At 44.0% G+C, this 22,494-nt stretch overlaps 1 protein-coding gene across 6 annotated transcripts in view; it reads right to left on the reverse strand.

Annotated features, from left to right (window-relative positions):
• Nucleotides 1–22,494, reverse strand: part of LOC145361838 (E3 ubiquitin-protein ligase NRDP1) — a 97,073-nt gene that overhangs the window by 66,602 nt on the left and 7,977 nt on the right. For 2 of the 6 annotated variants that reach the window (XM_080217792.1, XM_080217791.1), the window contains exons 2-5: nt 14,047–14,144; nt 6,716–6,834; nt 3,624–3,895; nt 217–352 (exon numbers count right to left, since the gene is read on the reverse strand). In XM_080217792.1, coding sequence (XP_080073918.1) covers nt 217–352; nt 3,624–3,895; nt 6,716–6,805 — 498 coding nt within the window. In that variant the 5' untranslated portion in view covers nt 6,806–6,834; nt 14,047–14,144. Of the gene's footprint in view, nt 1–216; nt 353–3,623; nt 3,896–6,715; nt 6,835–7,202; nt 7,515–10,497; nt 10,665–14,046; nt 14,145–22,494 lie in introns of those variants that run through there. The other 4 variants (XM_080217796.1, XM_080217793.1, XM_080217797.1 and 1 more) reach the window with 3 other exon arrangements.

A 22,494-nucleotide genomic window follows, 5' to 3' on the forward strand; every position in this document is an offset into this window, starting at 1 on the left:
GTTTTTAAAAGGTGGACCTTGAGGTCGATACAAGGATTACTGCTTTTCCAGGAGGGGAACAAATGGAAGGGTGTTGGGGTGGGAGAGGGAAGGTAAGTAGGAAGGCATTTACACCATTAAGTGGTTAACAGGTAACAAAGTGGGTAACCAACATGGAAAAACCACATCTTTACTGTTTTGTTAGCGCCTCTGGGCTACCTGCCAGCAAGCACCCACCTGCTCTGCCAGCTGATGTTTATGCTCTGCTGAAGCCTTCTCCAGCTCTGCAATTTTCCCCTGTTGTTGAAGTACCACAGTGCGAAGGTGCTTGGTACAGTTGTGGTTTGGTAGTTCATCTTTGGGCATTTCTAATCTGAAAGGAAGGATGATAAAGGTAAATTAACAAAAAACAGTAAAATCTCCCCCCCCCCCGGCACCAAGCAAAACTGGAAAGTTACGTTTTCCAATGGATATCATTTTAAATTAACATGCATCTATATAGCATGTGTCACATCCTCAAGACTCCCATAAGCATCAGATTTAAGCCATTTACATGGTGAGATGAATGACCAGTTATTGATGAGAGGTGACATTTGTCCAGGAAAACAAAAACTCTCCTGCTCTTCAGAGTGCGGTGAAGTTTTTATATGTCTGAACAGGTAGGCAGCACCTCGCCATGCAGCATTCCCTCAGTACATCCTAAAATACATGCCAAGGTCCTGGAGATAGGCTTACTGAGCAAAACTCAAAACACACCAGCAAATAGCACTGAACAAAACATGTACCCTTCACATAAGCTCTTCATTCTCGATTGCCTGTGGAAGCTGGGAGAGGAATTTGGAATGTTTTCCTTCCCTATTGATTATGGATTTTCTCTGTTTTTAGCCTTTCGCTGGGAGATTACAAGACTACAGTGAGGAAAGGTGGCTTTAGCTATGATGATTCAGCTATTGTGGTATATGGCAGGATTGATGGACCCTGCCAGTCTTTCCCTTTCTGTGAAACTTGTACGTTTTGTATATTGTTACTAACTTCAACTCATTTTGAAGAAATTATCCTGCTCTTTAAAACAAAATCAATAGTTTTGAGAAGTTGTATTTAATGTGTGAAGACTCTGTTTAAACAGACTATTTGCAGTGTAAATCATTTCTGCTGACCTGTCTTCAACTCAGTAGCTGAATATTCTCCCTGTAAACTAAATCTTCAAGGTGGATTTAATATCAAGTTAGGTGAAATCACTGCAGTTGAGCGAGGTTGCAACAAGATGTAGCAAACTTAAGAACCAGAGGCAGATGCCTCCCATGTGTGTGGCAGGGAGGGGGAGGGATTCCTGCATTGAGAAAATAGCTGTATTTGTGTCACAAGTAGGCTTACATTCACAGTGACTTCATTGCAGTGTTAAAATCCCCGAGTGGCCACACTCCGGCGCCTGTTCAGGCACATTTAGCACAGCTAATGCACCTAACCAGCACATCTTTTGGAGCGCGAGAAGAAACTGGAGCGCGAGAAGAAACTGGAGCACTCAAGAAACCCACACAGACACAGGGAGAACATGCAGACTCTGCACAGACAGTGACCCAAGCTGGGAATTGAACCGGGGTCTCGGGTGCTGTGAGGCAGCAGTGCCACCCAGGCCTAAAGGTGTTGAGTCTCGAGGGCTGTGACATGCCTAACTGGAAGATGAGCTGCTGATCCTTAGTTTAGGTTGGGGTTCACTGGAGCATTGTAGCAGGCCAAGGACAGACACGTGGGCATGAGAGCAAGGTGCCTGAGTTGAAATGGCATGCAACAGGAACATTGGGGTCATGCTTGCGGGCTGAATGAAGGTGTTTTGCAAAGTGGTCACCCAGTCTGTGTTTAGTTTCCCCAATGTACAGGAGACCACATTGGGAACAATTAAAATAAGAGACCAAAATTGAGGGCAATCTCACATATTGTCTCAATGCAGAAAATCGCAGACCAGGCCATCTGTCTCTTGCTCTTAAGGTTGCTACATCCTTTCCCAGCTACAGTTTCATATCCCACTATTTTCCCTCTCTTTATTCCTGATGAACGGTCAATGGACTTGAAACATTAACTGTTTTCTCTCCCTACAGATGTTGCCAGACCTGCTGAGATTTTCCAACATCGTTTTTGTTTCAGCATCCATTGTATTGCTCATTCTCGGTTAAATCACTGTAGCCAGATTATTCTCGTGCAAGAGTTAGACTGCAGTGTCACCAGGAGCAAACATCATTATGTAGTTATTTAAAACAATCAAGTCCTGGACTCACTAACGAGGCCAAACTGATCAAACGAGTTACATTCATTCTAGTGAATTCCGAGGCAAAACATTTTTAAAAATATTTATTTGCATCCTAGTTTCTGAGGAAAAAAATCTTCATAATTTTAAAATCAGCTAAGGAAATAACCGTGGCAGCTGAAATGTCTCACGACGGCCACAACGGGTCCAACCAATATTCTGAAGGCTTTCCTGAGGATTTTATCCCCATCTCCTTTTCCATTTCAAAGTTGCCCTCACTCTACAAACAACCACGTTTCACCCGTCGAGAAGTCAAGATGGCAATCCGGCTACTGAGCGACAGGTGCATGAGAACAGCACAGATTCACTCATCACACTAATTCTCATCTCCCCCCCCCCCCCCCCCCCCCCCAAACGGTCAGCTCATTGTTCATGTACACTTTCATGAATCAGAACAGCTAAGATCAGAACTTCACTCAGTGTTGTGGAGAAGGGTTAAGAAAACAAAAAGGGTACATTTTCCATGACAATGGTGTAGTGTGTTAAGTTAACATCTAGAAATCAACGTAACCTGACAGTTTTATTTTCTTCTTGTGCCTGGCACAAGAGTGTGAAGTTTGCGCGTTCTCCCCACGTTGCATGGGTTTCCTCCAGGTACTCCGGTTTCCTCCCACATTCCAAATATGTGTAGGTTAGGCAGATTGGCCATGCTAAAAATTGTCCCTTAGTGTCAGGGGGATTAGCAGGATAAACCTGTATAGGGCCTGGGTGGGATTGTTGTCAGTGCAGGCTTGGTGGGCCAAATGGCTTCCTTCTGCACTGTAGGGATTCTATGAAACCAAGTAGATGGAACAAGGGTGGTAAAATTGGCCCCCGGTTGACTGGGTGGATTCTGAAGGGGAGGAGAATATTCCTGCTCCCAATTACAATGAGATAATCCTTGGAGGAAAGATTAAGCATGTGCAGGCTTAGAACAAGACATGGCTATGATAAAGAATGACCATTTAGGATGACTATCAAAAAGGACTGCTAGCAGCCAGAAGGAAGGGAAAAGACAAGTTAAATGACAAGGCAATTACAAAGAGGTCAGTTTTTCTTCCCAATTCCCTCAAGGTTGGGATCTTACATCCAAGTGATCATTTTTCCTGCATGAGCCAGCATATCTCAGTCTCTAACTCCTCCCCTTTGCCAGCCCTTTGTCCAAAGGCCTGCAATGGTGACTGGTAGCACCTCACCACTGCAGTGACCAAGATGGACAAACTCAGCACAAGCCAGCGATCAGAACTGGCACCCTTCCTGAGGCATGTGGCTCAGTAGCAACACTAGGTTCCTTCACCCAAAAGGAAAATCTCAAAACAATGTTCTGAAGTTTTGACTGTGCTGCACAGTTTGAGAAACTCACCCACATCCCTGCTCACATGTCACAGGTCGCTTCGGATTGTGCTCGCAATCGTTAAGGTGAGAGGTCAACTGGTCGAGCCGCACCACAGCCGTGCAGCCGTAGCTGGCGTTGTCGCAGGTTATCTGCAGTTTGGACAACATGTTCCGCATGATTCGGGGGACAGGTCGAAGGTGGGCTAGGGTAACCACGCTGCGATCCACCGGGCAGGTCTGCTGCTGGGAGAACCACTGGGTGATGCAGGCATTGCAAAACGCATGCTCACAGTGTGGTGCCTAGGGGAAAGCAGAGGAGACAGCGTATGAACCGACGAGAAAGAGAGAGAACAAATAAACAAAACAGCACAAGTCATCTGGAAATCCAATTTGTGGTGACCCAATTTAAGTGCACTCAGGCTGTATTCAATGAAAGCAGATCTGCTTCCATAAGCACACGTGGCTATAAATCCAGATGATGCGATCAAGAAATGTATAGATTGCCAAGATCAGAATGCACAAAGAAACTCAATATGTTGCCACCCACACAATCTTCCTCAGTAAATATGCAGATGAACATTGGCCAGAGGTGAAGTTCCTTTAATCAAATTCAAGGTTAAAAAAAACGTCTGCGGCATTGTCAAGGAGCCAATTTTATGATGCAGTCACAGTATCAAAGTACCATTTTGAGCTCGTCAGTTGCTCCCGTAATCTTCTTAAAAGGTGCCCCATCAAATCTATCACACATCCTGTCACCGAGATTAAATGAAGCCCGTGAATCTGCACCAATTTGAAAATTTACAGGACTATATAGTGGGAAACAACAGCCGACTCCAACAGGCCCAATTTCCTCTTCACAAAGTTGTTTTCAGAGCAGCATTTATACAATTCAAATGATAGGATTAACTCTCCCTTAATCAGTTTAAAAACTTACAGCAGTAGTTAACAAACTAGGACAAATATCAAACTTAATGAGATGAATTAAAAATCCCATTTCCTCTTGTAACACATTAACACTTTGCCTTCCCCATCATACCTGTATCCTGGAACTGAGACACACAAACCACAAAATTAGCAAGGTTCTCGCCTGGGAACATTACAAGGCTTCTTCACTGAAAAAAAGGCTGGTTTTCCACATTTCTCCTTCCTCTGTCTCACACTCAGCTCCAATAAGTTTATAAGAGGGCAGCACAGTGGTTAGCATTGCTGCCTCACAGCGCCAGGGACCCAGGTTCGATTCCCGGCTTGGGTCACTGTCTGTGCGGAGTCTGCACGTTCTCTCTATATCTGCGTGGGTTTCCTCCGGGTGCTCTAGTTTCCTCCCAGTCTGGGAGATGTGCTGGTTAGGGTGCATTGGCCATGCTAAATTCTCCCTCAGTGTGCCTGAACAGGAGTGTGGTGACCAGAGGAATTTCACAGTAACTTCATTGCAGTGTTAATACAAGCCTTACTTGTGACACTAATAAATAAAATTTTAATATCTTTTTGATATTGTGCTCTCAAAGCAGTACTCGTCACTCAAGGTCATGTCCTTTATTTCTATCTGGCTGCAATTCTTGGGATTTAAACAATGCGGTTACTAATTTATACCATAAATTCCTGCTGCTAACTCTTCTCTTTCTCCTCTCAGGTCAGTGCATGCCATTCACTGAGTGGCCACATATCACCGTGCCAATTACAAATCACCACAATTCCATAACTAGAAAGCTTGTTGCACGCAGTCATTAGCAGGACCAGTACAATCCTCAGCACTGCAGTGCCAATTCATAAGGCAGAAGATAGAGGGGGTTTATTCGGAAATGCTGCTGATGCTCATTTTGATGCCAGCTCTCTCTCTTTCCTCCACCCCCCCCATCCCCCCATCCCAATTAAAGGATACAAAATTCCTCTAACTGCCTCCAAAAGCCACACAAGATCAGGCCTCTGCACTCCAACAGGCGGTGCACACTTACCACACTCCATTGAGGCAATGGAAAGGACAGCAGAAAATTAGCAGATCAGAGAGTGCCTTCCTGCAACCATACTGTAGACTGGGATTGAAATCATACAGTCCTTAACAAGAAATAGGAGGAGTAGGCCAGGCTCACAAGGGAGTATCAGTTGGCCATATGACAACAAGGAGAGCAGCAGTTCAGCTGGTCCCAGCCCTGGTCTCATATAACAAATATGCACTGCTACCAGAGGTAAAGGGATAAAGACACCAAGATCAGGATCAAACCAGAGATTGCTCTCTGCATGGCACATTCACCCACTGAATAACTCACCTAAGGAGCCCTAATTCTCCTATGCAGAATCACGACTGTCACTATATTCAGTAAACGCCAGTATATACATTAGACGAACCACCCACAACTGGTTATGGTTGCCGTGGAGAAGCTGCACTATCCAGAAGAGTCCAGTTCTGTGCTTAGAAAGTTAACTCACTTTTCTCTCCTCAGATGTTGACTAATCTATTGTGCATTTTGGGCATTGGCAGTTCTTCTATCATCTCCTTCCCACCCCCCCCAAAGGTTTTATTACATGTCCAAGTACTACACAGGACTTTGGAACCCGAGACCCACTTGATTCACAAAGCCACGATTTCTATTTAAAACTTCAGAGAGATTTTATATGGCTCTGCAACGTAGGAAGCATTCCATTAATCTCCTGACCGTGCAGATTTCTGACGCAGCACAGCTGCAGTCATTCCAACTCTGCATCAACACATCACACTCACCCAAGGAGATTTGATGGACAGCATGTCCCCATTTACAGCCCAAACTCTCATTAATACCCTGAATCCAACATTAAAATTAGAAATACAAGGACCATTCAGATAAGGTGAGCCATTGTGATCAGAGCTTCAATCACAGCTCCTCTGCGACCCTCTCATTATTTTCTCCCATTAAAATGAAGACACTTGCGTGATCAGGCACAGTTGTGATGCCCTCCACAGTTGAATAGTTTGCAGATTAAGAGATTTTGGGAGCTTTGGGTACCAGTCATTTGGGATCCCACTACACAATCAGTCCCACCCCAACTTTTGTCTGTTTAGTGTGCAGGAAACAATACTTTACATTGTACGTTAATACATGTAACAATAATAAATCAAATCAAATCCATCCCAAATAGTTTACTCACTTGTACAGGTTCTTCCAAAACCCAACTACAAATTGGACAAATCAAATCTTCATCCACCTCGCCCTGAAACCGATTGACGTCGTACCCCATGGCTCATACTGCAACAGGCTTAGGACTTTCTGGTAAAAGAAGCGTTGCATTAGTTTGTAATAAACTCCATTGCGAGGTACAAATCCTTAAATTCACTAAATGCGGAAGCCTCACTTACGCACATCACAATTTTACAGTTAGTGTTTGTTTCCCCCTTGGACAGTCTGAAATAGCTTCAAAACAAACCTAAGAGAATGAATGATTTGAACGGGATTCAAGCACATCTGCCACATTGCAGCCTTCCACAACAATTCCAAACACATCATTTTACTCATTCTACGTTTCTCCTCTCCATCCCCACCTTGTCTTTTGATTTTTCTTCAGCACCCTCACCCTAGAAGCCCACTGTTCCCAATACTTTCTGGAATATATTTAAACCGCATCAGAAATTTCTTACCATTTCAGTAAACTCTTTTTGGAAACAACGCGTGTTCAAATACAAGGCTTTTTTCGACACTGAAACTTGCAGTTGTGTACAAACTCCACGTCAATGCTAATCTTCCCCGTCAAACAGCAGAGGATTGAGGATAATGGTCACAGAACGCAGCTTTAATGTAGCACAGCAGCAGACGGCACAACAGTGCACATCTATTATTTTAATAGCATCAGATGTCCTGAGCTGGAAGCCAGCCAACATGTGGAGATGAATTTGGACAAGTAAACATTTTCCCAGCTCTGCTGCTCTAAGCCTCGCTTCCCCAATTAAAAGCTTCACTAAAACAGACGAGCAACAACTGCAGAGGAAATTTAATACCATTACCTCCCCTCCAGTTATAAAAGGCAAACTGTGACAAAAAAAGTGACCGTGCGTCACCTCCTCTTCAGCTGTACTTGGAAATCCTATTAGAAAAACATTAACACTTCATGCCAGACCACACTCAGCACAAACAAATTCTACAGCTCCAGAGTCACTAGCTTTTGCATTTCTACAGCTCCTTTTCTTTTTTCAGAAGTGGGGGGGGGACGCAACGGTGTGAACAAGTCACCCAACTTCAATTGTTAAAAAAGTAACATATTTGCCTCACAGCACATAGAAGTTTACCTCCTTGCCAAAAGTCATTACAGCACAGGAGGCCATTCTGCCCATCACACCCACACTGGTTTTCTGTAGATCAAGCCAGTCAGTCCTATCCCCAGAGCCTTGCACGTTTATTTCCGAGTCCCTTATCAAAGCTTGTCATAATTGTGTACACCTTTATTGGGTCTCCCCTCAACTTTCTTTGCTCCAAGGAGAATAATCCCAATGTCTCCAATCTAACCATGGCCCTCATCCCAGGAATTATTCTGATAAATCGCATATGCATCTTCTCAAAGGTCTTCATGCCCTTCCTAAAGTGTGGTGTGAAAGTAAATACTGCCAGCAAGAATCTTGTTGCTTCACAGGGTTTAATAAATTACCTCAACCAAAACTAGCACATTTATACCCTTTAACAGCACCTTCCAAACCCGCAAACTAGAAGGACACAGGTAACGGACACATGGGACCCACAAGTTCTCCTCCAAGCCACACACCATCCAGACCTGGAAAAAATATCTCTCTCTGTTCCTTTGTGGTCACTGGTTTAAAATCCTGGGCACTCTCCTGGAACACGGCACTGTGGATGTCCCCACACCGCAGACTGCAGTGATTCAAGGCTGCAGCTCATCATTACTTTCATGTGGGGTGTTTGGAAATCAGCAACAAATATTGGCTTTGTCAGCAACACACAAGAATTGATTAATTTTAAGTGATAATAGCTTTTCTGAGCCAACTTCACTGTAAAAACATCTAACTTTGGGTGAAAATGGGATTAAGCTCACTATGACATCTCTTCTAATCCAAGGCCTTGTCACAGTTCACATTTTTAAAGCAAGGTTACCAAGGGAGATGCAAAAAAAAAGTGTCATCTTCCTTGGAGACATACTCCCACAAGTAATCAATTGGCTTCTGAAGATAGACAAGGCGACAGAAACAGGGGAAGAGCTTGGGTAAAAAAGGAGCAAGAATGACAGCGACTAAATCATTAGTTTTGATTTGGATTGGAGGACTCCAGTCACCAGCTAAACTGGAGGAACTCACTAGGTGCAAGAAATATGCATTCACTTCTCATCTTCAGCTTTCTGCCTGAAGGCAAGTCATACCCACATTGCTGTGACCTCCACCACAGGTAGGACGAGGGAGCCCTGGCACTGACACGTGTTGACAGGATTTGCAGGTGGGTGCCTTTTGTCATCATGTCCTCAAGTGGGAACTGGAACTGAGAACTTCTAGCTCAGAGGCAGGGACATTAGCCATTGCGCCATTAGACCTCCTCGTATTCATTCCTTTAAAACCAATCAGCTCCTTCCAATCACTGAGGTTCACTGCACTTTGACCATTGCCTTACGGGTCAGATCATAGGTTTGCAAAGAAACCAGTGTAGGGAGTAACATGAAAGCACACTTGGATCAATGATGCTGCTGTAGGACCAGAGCTAATACAGATCAGTAAGCACAGGGTGCAAGGTGAATAGGTACAAATATGGGCAGTAGCGATGTGGGTAAGCTGTAGTTTGTGGAAGAGCATGGGAGGGTGGAATTGTTTAGACTTGCCACAAGAGGTGGATGCCCTCTGCACCACCGGCAGGTAGGTGCCAACATCAGATATCAGCTCACAATTTTTTTCTGAGGCATAGATTTGAGCTATGAGGAGAGGCTGAATAAACTAGGCTTGTACTCGTTAGAGTTTAGAAGAATGAGGGGAGATCTCATTGAGATGTATAAGATGATGAATGGGACGGATAGGATAGAGGTGGAGAGACTCTTCCCGCTCAGAAAGGACAGTAGGACTAGGGGGCACAGTTTAGAACGGAGTTGAGGAGGAACTTCTTCACTCAAAGGGTGGTGAATCTCTGGAATTCTCTGCCCATTGAGGTGGTGGAGGCTGCCTCGCTAAATATTTTTAAGACGCAGGTTGATGGGTTTTTGATAAGCGAGGGGATTAAGGGTTATGGGGAGAGGGCAGGAACGTGGAACTGAGCCACGACAGATCAGCCATGATCTTATTGAATGGCGGGGCAGGCTCGAAGGGCTAGATGGCCTACTCCTGCTCCTATTTCTTATGTTCTTATATCCTGTGGGAGTTAAAGAGTCTTTCACCCATATCTGGCCTGGTGCATACATTGACTCCAACCTCACAATAAGGATTCTGAATGCCGGAGGAGGCTTAGCAAGCCACTCAGCTGTACAAACAATCCATGCAAAATGTGACATACAATGTCTACAGCTTGGTGAGTCTCACCCACACCCAGAAAACAAATGAAAATACAGTGAAAGTGTTTGGACCTGGAATCTGCAAAATGCCCTGTGCCCAAATGAGACCAGGTTTCAGCTTCACACCTCATTTGAAAGAAGTCACTTTTAGCAATGCAGTATGGAGCGTGGAATAGTCCATAGTTAACATTCCTGCAATTTACCCAATTCCCCGTTACTGTTCCACATCAGTAGTTACTGATCTAGCTCAGAGAAAAGACCAAGCATACGGATTCACACCATTGACCACAATTAATTTTGCAGCACAGTCTGCCATTCGGTTCACTACTGTGTCAGCTTTTTGAAAGAGCTATCCAATTCAGCCCACTGTAACCCCTCCATTCCCCATTCCCCCACCTTCAAATATTCATCTCCCCTATTCAATCCGCCTCTTACCAATTCTGTGTGCTCTGGTTACTCACCCTCCTGCCACTGGAAACTGTTTCTTCATCTCTACTCTGAAAACCCTGTATAAATCTGGAATACCTGTGATAAATCTCTCCTTTAACCATCTCTGCCATAAGGAGAACAATCCCAGCTTATTCAATCTTGTCACATAATTCCCTCTCTTGCCATCCCACTCTTATGCTAACTGAAGCCAAGAGAAAAGCCACAGGTAACAGTCTCAAACACCCCACCCATCACCAACATTTGGCATGAATTAGGAGTTGAGAAAATACAGCATAGCAACTGGTAAACATCTTTCTCAGTAACTAGGCAACACATAAAAAGACAATCACCTCAGATCCATCCCACAAAGGGGCACACAAAAGGAAAGAACACTCGAGACAAAGATATAAACAGCTGACATGATTCACACAAGTGGAAAATAAGAGCAGCAGCCAGCACACTGCATTCTCGAGAGACCATCCACTCCCACACTCCAACTGCAAACTCTTCTCCCTCAGCTCAAAATATTCCATCCTCTTCTCACGGAATTAAAAGGAACCCAATTCCATTTTCTACAATCGAGAGCTGTGCATTTAGTACAAGGAGAGAGAAAACCATCAAACACAAAGGTCCAAGGCATCCAATTATTCTTTGGAACCTGTATAAGATTATATTGCTGTACATTAGGCAGTCTAAAAGTAGCAAACACAACAAAGATAACATGCCAATGTTTCCAGAACCATCTCAGTTGTGTGGATGCCAAATTACCAACATTCTTCTGAAAATAAAAGGGAATGACGGCAAAAATAGGGAATTACAGAACCAGTTAGCTTAACAATACCAGTAGGGAAAATGCTAGAATTTATTATATAGGACGTGATAACAGAACACAGACTATCAACAGGATTAAACAAAAGTCGACATGGTTTCATGAAAGGGAACAGACAAATCTACCTGAAGTTTTTTCAGAACACAACTCAGAATGCATAAGGGGGAGCCAGCAGACGTCGTGAATCTGGATTTTCAGAAAGCTTTTGATAAAGTCCCACATAAGAGGTCAGCGTGCAGAATTAAAATAGTAGGCCATTCGGCCCTTAAAGCCTGCTCCACCATTCATTATGATCATAGCTGATCATTCAACTCAGTAATCTGTTACCACTTCTCCCAATGTCCTTTGATCCCCTTTGTCCCAAGAGCTATATCTAACACCTTCTCAAAAACACACAATGTTTTGGCCTCAACTGCTTCCCGTGGTAGTGAATTGCACAAACTCACCACTCTCTGCGTGAAGAAATTTCCCCTCATCTCAGTCCTAAAAATGTTTAGCTTGTATCCTTAGACTATAGCCCCTTGTTCTGGACACTCCATGCCATCAGGAACATCGTTCCTGCATCTACCCTGTCTTTCATAGGTTTCTATTAGATTCCCCCTCATTCTTCTGAACTTGTAAATATAATCCTACCCGACTCAATCACTCCTCATATGTCAGCCCCGCCATCCCAGGAAGCAGTCTGGGAAAGCTCTGCACTCCATCTAGAGCAAGAACATCTTTCCTCAGATAAGGACACCAAAACGGCACACAATATTCCAGGTGCGGCCTCATCAAAACTCTGTAATTGCAGCAAGTCATCCCTGCTCCTGTACTCAAATCCTCTCACTATGAAGGGTCAACATACCATTTGCCCTCTTTACTGTCTGCTGCACCTGCATGCTTACCTTCAGCGACTGGTGTACGAGGACACCCAGCTCTCACTGCACATTCCGCTCACAATAATAATCTACCTTCCTGTTTTTGCTAACAAAGTGGATAACCTCACATTTATCCACTTAATATTGCATCTGCCATGCACTTGCCAGTCACTCAGCTTGTTCTTATCACACTTCAGTATCTCTGCATCCTCCTTACAGCTCACACTTCCACCTTCTTCCCACAGAATTAAAAGGAAACATATTCGACTTTCCACAAGAGCTCTGCATTTAGTACGAGGAGAGAGCTGTGTCTCATCTGCAAATTTGGAGATGTTATATACACAATTCCCCATTTCTCCTTTAACTGCAATGTTCTAGTCTTAAGCAGCCTTTTGCATTCTGACATCATTAACAGTTATCTAAAAACAAGGTTGGACAACCTTTTATCCTTTGTGGAATTTTATGACATTCATTCCCCTCTACCTTCCACACAGGAGTACAACTGGTGTTCCTATAGCATCTGCTTCAACCCAAATCAAAAACTTCTCAAAACCTTCCTCCACCTTTCCGAAAACCATCTTGATCAAGTCAACTCTGCTCATCTGACTTTTACAGCCTTAAAAGACTGCTATCTGATCAGCTCATTATCTACATAGTTTTGACATAAAGCCTTAGCTTGTCACACACCTTTTTGTATAGAACACTGGGTGAATAGACATATCCTACTGTGCAGGAGGCCACTCAGCCCATTGAGTCTGCACTGACCACAGTCCCACCCAGGCCCTATCCCCATAACCCCATGCATTTACCTAGCTAGTCCCCTGACACTAAAAGGGCAATTTAGCATGGCCAATCCATCTAACCCGCACATCTTTCCAACTGTCGGAGGAAACCGAAGCAAACCCATGCAGACACAGGGAGAATGTGCAGACTCTGCACAGACAGCAACCCAAGATGGGAATCGAACCTGGGTCCTTGGCGCTGAGGCAGCAGTGCTAACCAATGTGCCACTGTGCTGTCCTGCAATGTATCCTCTCAAAAACCTCATTATCCTCCCTATAGTGTGGAGCCCAATACCACAGTGAGATCAAAACAGTCTCATCGTAACCTCTTGGTTTTCTTATTCTATATCCCATGATAAAATCTAAAATTCCATTTGCTTTGATTAAAAAACATTATCCGGAGGTGCTATGTTCTGTGACCCTGTAACCTCGGAATGGGTCTGCTCTTCCACAGCACGCAACCAACTTCAATTCAGAGGATAATTAATGCTGATATTTCAACTAATACATCATTCACACTGAATTCCATCTGCCACTTTCAAACCTAACCCTCTCCTGATCTTATCAATTTCCTTTGCATCCAAAAGGACATGATGCCTCCTTATTTGGGCTGTAAAGTTTGAAACACTCCCTCAAGGCGTACATCCAAATATTTGATAGATAGTGAGAAACAAACTCCAAGGGACAGCACTCCTCCTTCCAACCACGCTGAATTCCTGCTGTGTTCTTCACTAAAAAAAAATCTAATTTGATGTTCTTGTCTTAATTCAAAACTCCTTAATTTTCTCGTGCAACGTAGCACCTACCCCGTCAAAAGCTTTCTTCAAAGATCCACTGCGTCTACCTACCTCACCCTACACTCTCTCACATCCGTCTATCAGGTTGGTCACCTCCTCAAAATGGGTTCCACAAGGTTTCTCAAGCACATCCATCCACACACTTCACTTCCAGCAACCAGAACTGGAACTTCCTCTCCTGCACCATGGCAAAACCCAGTACTCCAATCGCTGGATCGGTGAGATCTCAAAGCAAATCTTTACCACCCCACATAGCCATATTGTTAGATAGTCTGGGATAGACTACGAGCAAGAATATGGGTGAAATACACACCTGCACTTTGCCTCTGGATAAGCCATTATTTTGCACACAGAAATCACTGGTACGTCAGGGCTGATGCAGCAACACAGACATTAAAAGGAAACAGTTTGCTGGAGGGAGAAAAAACAAAAAAAAAATCAGGAGGCTACATTGGCTCTTCCATCATATAAATTCTCCAAACTATATTTATACACACGTCCTTGTATCCTTCGTCACTCACAACAACCTCCATCTCACACTCTCTCACTCTTTCTCCTTCCTCTTCTTGCCACCCACCCACCCCTGCTCCTGGAAAAAAAAACACATTCACTTACAATGGCAATTCTAGGTTTTGACTCCGAATTCACCAAACTACACATTCACCTCCATGTCCAATGTCCTTGTCACCAATAAAACACTGTTTTGGATAGCGATGAGATTCTTGTGTTGTTGGAGCTGCAGTCGTCCAGGCAAGTGGAGTGTATTCCATCACGCTCCTGACTTGTGCCTTATAGATGAAGAACAGGCTACAGAGAGCCAGGAGGCAAGTTACTTGCCACAGGATTCCTAGCCTCTGACTTGCACTTGTAACTACATTTTTCATATGGGTAGTCCAGTTCAGTTTCTGGTCAAACAGAAACCCAGGATGATTACAGAGGGGTATTTAGTGACAGTAACACTGCTGAATGTTAAGGAGTGATGGTGAGATTCTCTCTTGTTGGAGATGGTCATTGCCTGGCACTTGTGTGGCATGAATGTTACTCACCACTTGTCAACCCAAGCCTGGATATTGTCTAGGTCTTGCTGTGTTTGGGCATGGACTGCTTCAGTATCTGAGGAGTCATGAATGATGCTGAACATCAGCGAATATCCCCACTTTTGACCTTATGATTGAAGGAAAGTTATTGATGAAGCAACTGAAGACGGTTGGGCCTCAAACATTACCCTAAGGAACTCCTACAGAGATGTCCTTGACCTCCAACCACTACAGCCATCTTTCTTTGTGCCAGGTAAGACTAATCATTGGCGGGTTTACTCTCCCAATTACTTTCCCATTGACTCCAATTTTGCTAGGGTTCCTTGATCCCATACACCGTTCAATGTGGCCTTGATATCAAGGGCAGTCATTCTCAACTCACTGGTTCAGCACTTTTGCCCATGTCTGAACCAAAGCTATAATGAGATCAGGAGCTGAGCAACCCTGGCGAAACCCGAACTGAGCATCAGTGAGCAGATTATTAGAACATAGAACATAGGCCCTTTGGCCCTCTGGCCCTCAATGTCGTGCCGAGCTATGTCCAAACCCAAGATCAAGCTATCTCATTCCCTATCATTCTGGTGTGCTCCATGTGCCTATCCAATAACCGCTTGAAAGTTCCTAAATTGTCCGACTCCACTGTCACAGCAAGCTGTGCATTCCACACCCCAACCACTCTGAGTAAAGAATCTACCTCAGACATCCCTCCTATATCTGCCACCATGAACCTTATAGTTATGCCCCCTAGTGACAGCTACATCCACCCGAGGTAATAGTCTCTGCACGTCCACTATCTATCCCCCCTCATCATCTTATAAACCTCTATTAAGTTGCCTCTCATCCTCCTCCGCTCTAAAGAGAAAAGCCCCAGCTCCCTCAACCTTTCTCATAAGGCCTACCCTCCAAACCAGGCAGCATCCTGGTAAATCTCCTCTGCACTCTCTCCAATGCTTCCAAATCCTTCCTATTGTGAGGTGACCAGAACTGAACACAATATTCCAAATGTGGTTTCACCAATGTCCAGTATAGTTGCAGCATAACCCCACAACTCAAACTCAAACCCCCTGTTAATAAACACTAAAAGCCTTCTTCATGGCTCTATCCACTTGAGTGGCAACCTTCAGAGATCTGTGGATATGAACCCCAAGATCTCTGTTCCTCCACATTCCTCAGAACCCTGCCACTGACCCTGTAATCCACATTCAAGTTTGTCCTACCAAAATGAATCACCTTGCACTTATCAGGGTTAAACTCCATCTGCCACTTTTCAGTCCAGTTCTGCATCCTATCAATGTCCCTTTGCAGCCTGCAAGTGCCCTCCACCTCATCCACTACTCCACCAATCTTGGTGTCACCAGCAAATTAATAATCCACCCTTCAGCCCCCTTTTCCAAGTCATTGATAAAAATCACAAAGAGGACCCAGCACTGACCCCTGTGGTACACCACTGGTAACTGGCCTCCAATCTGAAAATTTTCTTTCCATCACCACCCTCTGTCTTCTATGAGATAGCCAGTTACTTATCCAATTGGCCAAATTTCCTTCTATTCCACAACTTCTTATCTTCTACACGAGCCTACCATGGGGAACCTTATCAAACACCTTATTAAAATCCATGTATATGACATCAACTGCTCTACCTTCATCTACACACTTAGTTATCTCCCCAAAGAATTCAATCAAATTTGAGAGGCAGGACTTACCCCTCATGAAACCATGCTGACTATCCCGGATTAAACTGCACCTTTTCAAATGGTCATAAATCCTATCTCTCAGGAGTGTTTCCATTAACTTATCGACCATTGAAGACAGACTAACTGGCCTACTGCCAACTAAATGCCATTCTATAGCACTGTTGTTGACCCCCGTTGATCACTTTACTGATGATCGAGAGTAGTCTGATGGGACAGTAATTGGCTGAGTTAGATTTGTCCTGTTCCTTGTGTACAGGGCATACCTGAGCAATTTTCTACATTGCGGGCTAGATGCCAGTGTTCTAGCTGTACTGGAACAGTTTGGCTAGGGAAACTGCAAGTTCTGGAGCATAAGTCTTCAGTATTATTGCTGGAATTTTGGCAGGACCCATAACCTTTGCAGTATCCAGTGCCTTCAGCCATTGAGATATCACATGGAGTGAATCAAATTGGCTGAAGACTGGCATCTGTGATGCCAGGGACCACTGGAAGAGGCCGAGATGGAGCATCCACTTGGCACCTCTGGCTGAAGATTGTTGCAAATGCTTCAACCTTATCTTTTGCACTGATGTGCTGGGCTCCCCCATCATTGTGGATGGGGATATTTATGGAGCCTCCTCCTCCAGTGAGTTGTTTAATTGTCCATTACCATTCACAACTGGATGCAGCAGGTCTGCAGAGCTTAGATCTGGTTATAGGCGACGGTGCAGAGGGACCTCGGGGTCCTTGTGCATGAGTCGCAAAAACCCAGCTTGCAGGTGGTCAGGATGGCAAATGGGATGCTGGCCTTCATAGCGAGGGGGATTGAATATAAAAGTAGGGAGGTCTTGCTGCAGCTGTATAGGGCATTGGTGAGGCCGCAGCTGGAGTACTGTGTGCAGTTTTGGGCGCCGCACCTGCGCAAAGATATTTTGGCCTTGGAGGGAGTGCAGAGGAGGTTTACTAGGCTGATACCGGAGTTGAGGGGGTTGAGCTATGAGGAGAGGCTGAATAAACTAGGCTTGTACTCGTTAGAGTTTAGAAGAATGAGGGGAGATCTCATTGAGACGTATAAGATGATGAATGGGATGGACAGGATGGAGGTGGAGAGACTCTTCCCGCTCAAAAAAGACAGTAGGACTAGGGGGCACAGCCTCAAGATAAAAGGGGGGGCGGTTTAGAACGGAGTTGAGGAGGAACTTCTTCACTCAAAGGGTGGTGAATCTCTGGAATTCTCTGCCCGTTGAAGTGGTGGAGGCTGCCTCGCTAAATATTTTTAAGATGCAGGTTGATGGGTTCTTGATAAGAGAGGGGATTAAGGGTTATGGGGAGAAAGCGGGAAAGTGGAACTGAGCGGCGACAGATCAGCCATGATCTTATTGAATGGCGGGGCAGGCTCGAAGGGCTAGATGGCCTACTCCTGCTCCTATTTCTTATGTTCTTATGTATAGGCTGTGGAATTGCTTAGCTTTCTTCTATTACTTGCTGTTTGTATTGTTTGCCACACAAGTAATCCTGTGTTGCAGCTTCACCCAGTTGACACCTCGTTGTCAAGTATACCTGCTGTTGCTCCTAGCATGCCCTCCTGCACTCTTCATTGAGCCAGAGTTGATCCCCTGGCTGGTGGTAATGGTAGAGTGGGGGATATGGCGGGCCACAAGGTTACAGATTGTGAAGGAGTACAATTCTGCTGCTGATGGCCCACAGTGCCACATGGATGCTCAATTTTGAGTTGCTAGACCTGTTCAAATCTATCCCATTTAGCATAATGCCACACAACATGATGGCAGGTATCCTCTCAAAATGTAAAGAGAGGACTTGATCTTGATAAGAACTGTGCAGTGGTCGCTTCTACTGACACATATCCAAATCTTCCACCAATACACGTTTAAAGATCAATTTTTATCAGAAAAGAAGTTGGGCTTGCTAGGTGTTGACAGAATTCTGTTCTTATTTCTCCATTTTTCTAATTTTTGCCCCTTTTGATTTTGAGGATAATCAGGACACAACAGGCCACCAATGGGTGCAATAACCAGCATATAGGGATGAGGAAAAGAAAATGGCTAGAATTAAAGGGGAGATATTCAAAGAGACCAAAATCTTGGTCAAAGAGATCAGGAAGGGTTTAAGGGCAGGATCTCAAAAGCACAGGATCCAGACAGAAGAAGGAATATTTGTCAGTGGTGAGGATCCGCACATAACATGGCCAAACAGATTAATCTTCAGTCTGTCAATCCTTTCAATAGGCTTGATGGCAGATGATAAAGAGCGGGAGAGACCCCTAGTGAGACATCCTGCAGAAGGTAATGGCAAACTACTGCAGTACTTTGCCAAGCGTAATCACGGACCAATTCAATGAAAGTTAATAGTCACCAATAGCTTCTTAATGCACGGTATCTAGAGGAGGACGCGGTGATGCACAAGACGCTGAAGTTACAGAATGGAGAGTTTGCCGTGGGGTTCAGGGTAAAGGGAGAGAGAGCAACGTGCAGAACTTGAAGAGGTCAGAGATAAAAAGAGGCAAGATTATGGGTCACAATTAGTCTTCTGTTTGCTCGTTAAACTTTCTCTTGTGCTAACCAGGAGGTCATTAATCACATTCGACAATGGTAAAACAAGTTCTGTGTTGTGAGCCAAAGTCAGTAAGAATTTAGCCAATTATCTCCCAGAAACTATATTTTTTGGATAGTGTCACCTGTTTTTGTGCCAGGACAGTCTGGCTACATGAACAGATTGGGAATGGTGACATATTGGGTGGGATGGCTCAAGTGTTTCAGTACAATGTTTATTGTTAAGGATTTGTTTTTGTGCGTTGCTGTTAATAGAAATAGTAATTTGCCAGCAACTAGTATTTAAAAATAAGCACTTGTAGACTGCTTGGTCTCCAAACAGAATCAACAAAATTACTGTATTTAAAAATAAATGCCAAGTTTCTAGACATTGAATGGTTCACACATAGGTAAAGCTCATCAAATCCTTAACAATAACTATACCAGAACTGTCATAACCATCAGGAAAGACCAATCAGGCTGGGGCTCAAAGACAAGTGATCACATAGTAGTCTGTACAAGACAGTCACTAATCAATCAGTAAATTCAGGAGAAACGTCGTTACCCAGAGTGGGGAGAACGTGGGACTCAGCAGCACGGAGTGGTGGAGGCAAATAGCGTTGATGTATTAAGAGGGAAGCTGGGTAAACACGTGGGAGAAAGCACTAGAAGGACATGGTGGGAGGAGGCTCACGTGCAGCATAAACACCGGCACGAACGATCTATTTCTGTGCTAAATAAACTTTATTATCTCTTTGTGCTGCACTTACATTAGCAAATTACTTCCAGTTAACACAGGGTAGTGTCAGCAAAAGCGAAATCCACTTTCCCCAGAAAGTGTTTGTACAGGTCACAATAGCAAAATGAGACTTTGACCTTTGGAAATTAGCACCTCCTTGCCTTCTTACACCCCACACATGCAAACATGGCTTCTAATGGCACAAGTGCTTTGTTTCCAAGTCCAGCTGTGCTATATCAGCAGAAAATGCTGAACAAAAACAGGCTTTTAATTAATTGGCGTTAGGAGTTGGGAATTTCCTGGAGTGTGACTGAACTGGAGGGGAAAAGAGAGGAAAGGGGAATTACAGCCAAACCTAACATAGCAGATTCAGTCAATGGTGCATGGAAGCAAGCAGCCTTTGGTGTGGAGAGCACCTGGAGTTCAAGGCTCAATTGAGGGTCAAGCAGGATGCCAAGGTTGCAAATGGACCGATTCAGCACAGAGACTGGAGCCTGTGGCAAACAAGCAGAATCAGTGGGAGAGAAGCAGAGGATGGTAGCTGTGGCCTTCTCAATATTAAGCTGGAAGCGGTGGTTCATTCAAAGCTTGATGCCTTACAACCCAGAGACAGCCAAGAGTTGGGCGTGGAAGAGGAACTCAACTGCAAATTATGTCACAAGTAGAACAGACAGATAAAATGAAGAGACTAAGGATATATCCCTCAAGTAAGTCTAGACACAGTAGCGTAAATCTGGAAGAGACTCCATTGCTGGGTAGGCAGTAAATCCACTATAACAGATAGGAGTGGAAGCATGCAAGAGCAGTTACAAGGAGCTGGACACAGTAGTAATGCTGAAGTGGTTAACTATATTAAGCATCTTTGAAAGGATAACAAAGGATAAGGCATGATGGTCAGAGGATAACATTTGTGACTTTGACTACAGCACTTTTAGCGTCCCAAGAAAGGTGAAGGCCAAACTGGAAACAGAGTTTCCAGAGAGCTGGAAGGCTGTGACATGTTTAAAGTACTTGGAAAGAAAGCAATGTTGGAGGTGGGACAGCAGTTAGAGGAGGTAGATGACTGAGCTTAGATTTATTTTTGACAGTGAGATGCTTTGTAGACAGTATCCTTGAAGGGAAGATGAAGAGTGTCTGAGGAAAACAAAGCCAATGAAAATAGTAATATACCACTTAAGAAAAGTAGACCATTCACATCTTTGAGCCTGCTTTGCCATTCAATAAGATCATGGCTGATCTGGTTGAGGTCTCAACTACACTTTTCCGTCTGCCACCTGCCAAACCTCCCCCCCCCCCCTCCCCCACCGTCCTTATGAATTAAAAATCTGTCTAACTTCGCCTTGGATAAATTCAGTGACCCAGCCTCCACTGCTCTCTGGGGGAGAGAATTCCACAGACTAACCACCCTCAACAGAAAATATTCTCCTTATCTGTCTTAAAAGGAGATTTCTTATTCTTGAACTGTGTCTCCTAGTTCTACTTTCTCCCACAACTGGAAACATCCTCTAGGTATTGACCTTGTCAAGTCCCCTCAGGATCTTGTATGTTTCACAAAGGTTACCTCTCATTCTTCTAAACGCCAATGGATACAGACCCAACCTTTCTTGATAGGATAACCCCCATCCCCAGGAAGGAGTCAAGTGAATCTTCTCTGGGCTGGCCTCTAACACAATTATACCCTTTTTAAAAAGTGAGACCAAAACTGTACATAGTATTCTCAATATGGTCTCACTGAGGCCCTGTACAGCTGCAGTAAAATTCCCCTATTTTTAAACATTTCATTCCCCTTGCAATAAACATTCCATTTGCTGTACTCACTTTTTGTGATTCATGTACCAGAACACCCAGATCCCTCCGCACCAAGATTTCTGCAGTCTCTCTCCATTTAAATATGCTTTTCCAATCTTCCTGCCAAAGTGAACAAGTTCACTCCCCCCCCCCCCCCCCACACACAATTATACACCATCTACCAAGTTTTTTTTCCCCCCCCACTTAACCTCCTCTTGACAAACTTACTTCCCTATCTTGGTGTCATCGGAAATTTAGCAACCATTAATTTGGTCCTTTCATGGATGCAGATTGTAAATAGTGGAGGCCCCTGTACTCATCACAATTTGCCAACCCAAAAAGACGACCCATTTACCCAAGGCCCTGCTTCCTGTTAGTTCAACAATCTTTTAATCCATGCTAATATGTTGCCTCCTACACTATCTTTTGTAGTAACCTTTGACATGGTATCTTATCAAATGCCTTTTAAGAAATCTAAGCATACCACATCTACAGAATCCCCCTTCTCCATCTTGCTTGCTCCTTTCTCAAAAAAAAACTATTTAATAAACTCAATTTCCCTTTCACAAAGCCACATTGACGCTGACTGATCTTACGATTTCCTAAAATCTCCTATATAATAGATTCTAGCAATTTCCCATGATAGATAGTTGGGCTAACTGGCTTGTAGATTCCTATGTTAGTAAGCATGGACAGGACAATAAAAAGTGGGAATCAAGGATCATGAAAATACTCCATTGTTTAGTGTTGAACCAAAATATAGAAATGCGATTAAGTAAATTTGATAAATCTTTAAAAAGGATTACATACATAATGTTCACCTCACATAAATCAATCACAGGCATCCAGTAACGTCAGCCATACAATAATCTAGATCACTATATAAATTCAGTCACCTGTTCACACACAGGCACAGTATGACTCATATTCCTCTGAAATCACATGCTCATCTGCCAAGAACATACAGCACAATTT

Source organism: Carcharhinus amblyrhynchos, chromosome X, assembly GCF_965287045.1.
Source record: "Carcharhinus amblyrhynchos chromosome X, sCarAmb.v2.hapA, whole genome shotgun sequence".
NCBI classification, from domain to species: Eukaryota; Metazoa; Chordata; class Chondrichthyes; order Carcharhiniformes; family Carcharhinidae; genus Carcharhinus; species Carcharhinus amblyrhynchos.